The sequence below is a fragment of the Melitaea cinxia genome, chromosome 7 (assembly GCF_905220565.1).
Source record: "Melitaea cinxia chromosome 7, ilMelCinx1.1, whole genome shotgun sequence".
In the NCBI taxonomy this organism is placed as follows: domain Eukaryota; kingdom Metazoa; phylum Arthropoda; class Insecta; order Lepidoptera; family Nymphalidae; genus Melitaea; species Melitaea cinxia.
In genome coordinates, this window is record NC_059400.1 from 14,320,276 (window position 1) to 14,326,275 (window position 6,000).

Consider the following 6,000-nt stretch of genomic DNA (forward strand, 5'->3'; position numbering starts at 1 on the left):
TTTGACTAATTTCGCTTTGAAATTTGTTGTAAGATATTCAACCAATAACTGTGCTTTCATCCATGACAGATCGACTAATATATACATACAGACAATAGATATAGAGATAATAATATACTAAATGATATGGTATGGTAAATGCTGAGCATTATTTCGAAATATGATTATGTTATGGATACGAATTCAATGAATATTTTGTATCGCGTTAGCGTCGACAATACAAAGTCAAAATCAAATCCTCGTCAAGTCCCTTTCGCTATTATATTGTGAATACTAGCTGTGCCCGCGACTTCGTCTGCGTGGAATTTAACAAGATAGTTATTGTTCAGTTCGCAGAGGTATAAAATAAAAAATCTAAAATAAAAGTAGCCTTGTTTACTTCCTCATTACATCAGCTATTTGCCAGTGTAAGTCCCGTCAAAATCGGTTCAGCCGTTTCAGAGCTTAGTCAGAATAAACAGACAGACAGACAGACATATGAATTTAGTAAACAGCGGGTATTTTAGTATTACAAACAACCATCCAATTTTATTTATTTGTATAGATGTATAGATATAGATTAAATTGAATGTCTCAAAGTATTTGCAAGTAAATATTAGGTATACTTAACTATATCTAAGAAGTTGGACATCAACATAACTTCTAAATTATACAATACCAGCGACCCATCGTGGCTTCGCACGGGTGCAATGCTGATACTAAATATAAAATAAATATTTGCAATGTAAGCGTAAAAAAAGTATGTATTTTACGACATCACATTAGAAACCTCTAAAGTATCATTATTCCTCTACTATATTATGCATGTTTTATACATATTATAAACCAACCTCTGAAATCACTCTATTTATAAAAACCGCATCAAAAATCAAAATCCGTTGCGTAGTTTTAAAGATCTAAGCAAACAGACAGCGGGAAGTGACTTTGTTTTATACTATGTAATAAATAATTTTTAGCTCTCAACTTACACTGTTGTGGAATTATTTACTAAAAATAAAATTTAAAAAATTGTAAAAATATCTGTACGAGTCCATTGTTACAAAAAATTGTGTTTATTTACAATTTTCAAATGACACTTATGACTTAACAAGCAAATCCCCATGTATAATAAATACACTAGTTGATTTTCGCAATTCTAAGTGCTCGGAATTTGATTACACAAATAATTTTGTGCTAAAAAGTACTCTATGGATTATAAATAAAATAAATAAATATCTTACACATTCACAGACAGTCGTCTGTTCCTAAGATAAACAAGTTAATGCTTGTGTTATAGATAACAGCCGGCTGATATAGCTAAATTTTTTTGTTTATAAATAAATATACATGGAAATAATACATATTATATAAATATAAAAATACAAATATTACACTCAGACTCAGACTATATTCCAAGTATCTATATTTCAAGTATAAAAGCGTGTGATTGTAACAAACATCCATCTATAAATTCCCATTTATAATTAACTAGCTGCGCCTCGAGATTTCGCTCACGTAATCTCCGACCTTGTGGAAGTGTCGGAATAATAAAAGCCTTGTTTATGTAATAGTTTTGTTACAATAAAGGGTAGCAAACATCTATCCACCCTCACAAATTTTCCCATTCGTAATATGAGTCGGAGTAGAAGGCTATAATGAAATATTTAATCATAATATAAAAAAAATTGTTTTCTTTTACAGATAATACACAGAGATTTAGCAGCTCGGAACGTACTCATCACAGAGGAGAGAACGTGCAAGGTTGCAGACTTCGGCTTTGCGAGAGACGTCGCGGGCAGTCATGTTTATGAACGTAAAAGCGACGGACGCCTACCGATAAGGTAGTCTTTACATATATACGTTTAAAAAAAATTCTTAGATTCACACTTATTTCGCACACAACAACAAATACACTCACAAGCACATACACACTTGCATGAGTAGTTCCTGTGTTCTATGTTGGTGGTAATAATGAGTACTGATAGTACTTAGTATTACATCACTTAAATAATCGTCCTTACCTGTGTAATAGCTTTTATAGCTATGGTAACTAAACTAAGGCACGGGCTTTTCTACTTTAATGTTTCATAATGAAACGAATTTTATAAAAAAAAAACTTAATATTTATCAGGGAGTGGGGGAGAAAGCTGGATGACTTTTAAAATTAAATCCGAGATGTGTTTGAAATTAATACTATTACTATGTAGATTCTTGACTATCTCAAATATATATTTTTATTTGCAAATACTAACTTATTTTAGAGCCCCATATCCAAACGGTTCACTAAATTCAAATCTCTATTTTTAATCCACAGGTCTCTGCAACTAAAAAATAAATAAAGGCTTTGACATTTGAATTATTTACAGAATACTCGTAGTAGCAGATTATAAAATAAAATACATTTTGTATAATAATGTTAAAAATATCCAACTCTTTTCGTAAAAGTTCAAATACAGCATTTTTTACTTTATTTCGTACGAACGAAAATGGATTGTTCAAGTATATATTTTTAATTAAGATTTTCATTGCAAACATTATTTATAGCTCCTCTAAAATCAGAGGATATTGTTACCTTATCAAATATTTATATACAAATTTATTTTTATTCATTAATTTATTAAATCCAAACGAAGTTAATTAAAATCTGATGAAAAATTTCCTTTGCATTTAATTATTAGTTTCAGAAAAAAATAATTTAAAAAACAACTTTTAATTTATTAAAATTCGTAAGCAATTTTATTTTATTTTTTTAAATTCTAAAAACATCTGATAACCGAACTGAACTGAAAATAAATAAATGATGATTTTATTTTCAGATGGATGGCTCCAGAATCGTTATACGATGATATATTTAGCGTGAAATCTGATATATGGAGTTTTGGAGTACTTCTATGGGAAATTGTCACACTAGGCTCCACTCCTTACCCGGGCCTATCGGCGGGTGATGTCATGAGAAAGGTATTGTATACTATTACAATAATAGAAAATATTTTGTTTCTTGGTTTGTTTCCAGTCAATGGCAGGATATAAATTTTGTTTCTGTTAGAAAGTCTAAGTTTGAATATTTCAATGGATACCATAATATTTCAATAGATACCATAATTATGAACACATCGAAGATATAAGCTTATTTTTATTCTTGATCGAGTTTTTGTTAAGCCAGACATAGGGCGTGGTTTCATCTGCTTCAAATTACTTTTATGCGTTCTATATCTAAAATTGTCTTGAGATGTATTTAATGACTTTTTTGTCGAATAACAAGACTACTATCCTACCGTCTCTTAAATACAATGACACACAACACAAATTTCCCTAAATTTGAGTCAAAATCATAACAAATATGCATTAATAAATGTTGAAACATCTTATGCTCAATCGGATTTGATCAATTAACGTTAAATTTACTTTTACACTGCTCAAACGCAGAGCAAAAAGTTTCAATGGCATTTCTTAATCAACTAAAAGATCGAACCGGTTAACAATCTCACCGTAGAATAGAGTGACTTTGATCAGCTTCAGGGTTTAAACGGTTATTTTTCGTAAAATATCCGCGTGAGATACAGTAAAAAAATTAAATATCGGGTCTATACTGTCAATTTCTTAAATTAAATAAATAACTTTTGATTCTTTTATAGAAAAAATATATATTAAATATTAGTGATCAATTTTAAACTATAAGTGTTAATTTGATAACACCTTTTTTCAACAGAAATCAAAAGTATCAATCAGGAACAAAACGGGAAAAAAAATATTAAAATCCATTTGTAGGTCTAGAAGTCTTTTGTCTTCGGGGTTACTTTGACAAATAAAAACAAAGATATTTTACGAAATAATCAACTTAATAATAAAAAATAACGTTTTTATGTCTTAAGTTTGTTATTATGCATGAATGTTTGATCAATAGGTTTGTTTGAATGGCTTTTTAATATAATGGACAAAAAATACAAGAACGTTAAAATGCTTTTTTATCAACACATTGAGTTATATTTGTTTTTATGATAAATATTTTAATGAAAATTGTTACTTAGGCTGTTACCTGTTTATATCTACACTACACACTTCAGCCTATTGCAGCCCACTGCTGGACATAGGCCTCCACAAGTTCGCGCCAAAAATGGCGCCAAAAATCCTACCAAAGATTAGCGTATTTGATATTATAAATTTACCGCAGAAACTTTACGCGTACCTGAGAAAAAGGGTCTTGACGGACAGACGGACAATAAAGTAAATTTTATTCTTATTTTATTTATTTATTTACACAACATATTCAAGTAACAAGTAACAAAAAAGGAACAATCTGTGAAAAGTCAAATCAGTGAAAGTGGACCTATAAGGGTTCCGTTTTTTCCTTTTGAGGTACGGAACCCTAAAAGGAAGGAGGATCTCAGTTCGACTGTTTTTTTTAATGTGCTACCTCATATCTTTTTAATGGGTAGACTGATTATAACGTTTTTTTTATTCGAAATCTGGTGCTTGTCATGTCCTATTTAAATTTAATCGAGTTATGACGAATACTTTTTGCTATCCCTAATAATGCGTATCTACTTGACTGTTTTATCGAATACCTACGTCGTATTACTTGTCAATGTAATTAAAGATGTTTTCTTTTTTGCGATTGCTAACAAACACGATTATTATTCAAGTACTAAAGCGGTAATAACTAAATTTAATGGATTAGTTAACAAATCTGACTTATCATGAATTAGTTAAATACCCTGTTAATTGTAATTATCATAGCCGTATTTGTCTGAGCTAGTGGTCGCTCAGTGGTTAAAATTCAACCATAATTAAAAATTTAAATTAAAGAAAACCAAAAATTATGAAAATAAAGAACCCTTTTTTTATTTTTTTTATTTGACTACAGACTTTGACAATCAACACGGGAAATAACCGCGTGTGTGTCAAATAAATGGTAGTGTGTCTAATGTTTTTTTTTTTTTATTAATTTAAAATATTTTTATTCATAATTTAAAAAACATATTATTATCATTCTGCTCTCCGTCACTATATAAACTATAAGTGTGCGAAATTTCATACTCCTCCGTCCGCGCAATTTTCCTAAAAAGGAGTATAAAGTTTTCCCTTAATATATAGGATTTGTCCAACCTTACAAAATATGAAACAATTTATATCAATTATAAATCTTTGGTACGCACATCCTTTTCTATTTATTCTCATCATATCCTTTAAACTAAAATATCGTCTGGATGAGATCGATATCATAGCTATAAAATCGCGTTTTGCATATTAAACATTATTTTATCGTTATAATCTTTTTGTTCATTTTCGATGGGCTAAATATTAATAAATATTGTATTTATTGAAAAAAATAACTAGTACTATTCGTGTATATTTCTAAGTTTCTATTTTATCTATTATTCTCTCAAATATATCACACTGTAATATAATATGTAAAATTAATATTATAAAAAATATATATCTAATTAATATCTATATTACTTGACGCAGGTAAGAGACGGTCATCGTTTGGAAAAACCAGAACACTGTAGACGAGAACTGTACAATATAATGTACTATTGCTGGGAAGCTGAACCGACTTCTAGACCAGACTTCAAGGAGGTTGTCGGGATGCTCGAGAGATTATTGTGTACTGAGATGGATTATATAGAACTAGAGCGATTCCCAGACCATTCGTATTACAATGTACAACATTTGGATGGCGAGAAATTGTAATTATATGATTTGAAATATAGCACGAGGAGTTGAAGTAGCTAAAATTATTATGAATTTTTACGCACTTTGTTTATAATGGACAAAAAATGTGATGTGATTGACGAATAATATGTTGATAAGTGTTATGTATAAGTGTTTACTCGTACTCCTTTTGATCCAAATAAGTTATTTGTTACGTTAAATAATCTCAATAATTGCAATGTATAAAGTTTAAAAAAAAATACTCCTAATTTCGTAATAAAATAAAGTTTTGTGTGTATAATTTTTAAATAAATTAAAACATTTAACTGAAATAAACACGTAGGCGATTCAGTTACATCTGTTGTA

The 6,000-nt window shown here is 29.3% G+C and overlaps 1 protein-coding gene across 1 annotated transcript in view; it reads left to right on the forward strand.

The window, feature by feature from the left end:
- The window catches only part of LOC123655401 (tyrosine kinase receptor Cad96Ca), a 28,537-nt gene extending 22,548 nt beyond the window's left edge, over window positions 1–5,989 (forward strand). The window contains exons 8-10 of the mRNA XM_045591214.1: window positions 1,681–1,820; window positions 2,796–2,937; window positions 5,449–5,989. Coding sequence (XP_045447170.1) covers window positions 1,681–1,820; window positions 2,796–2,937; window positions 5,449–5,673 — 507 coding nt within the window. The 3' untranslated portion in view covers window positions 5,674–5,989. The remainder of the gene's footprint in view (window positions 1–1,680; window positions 1,821–2,795; window positions 2,938–5,448) is intronic.
- The last annotated feature ends 11 nt before the right edge of the window (window positions 5,990–6,000 follow it).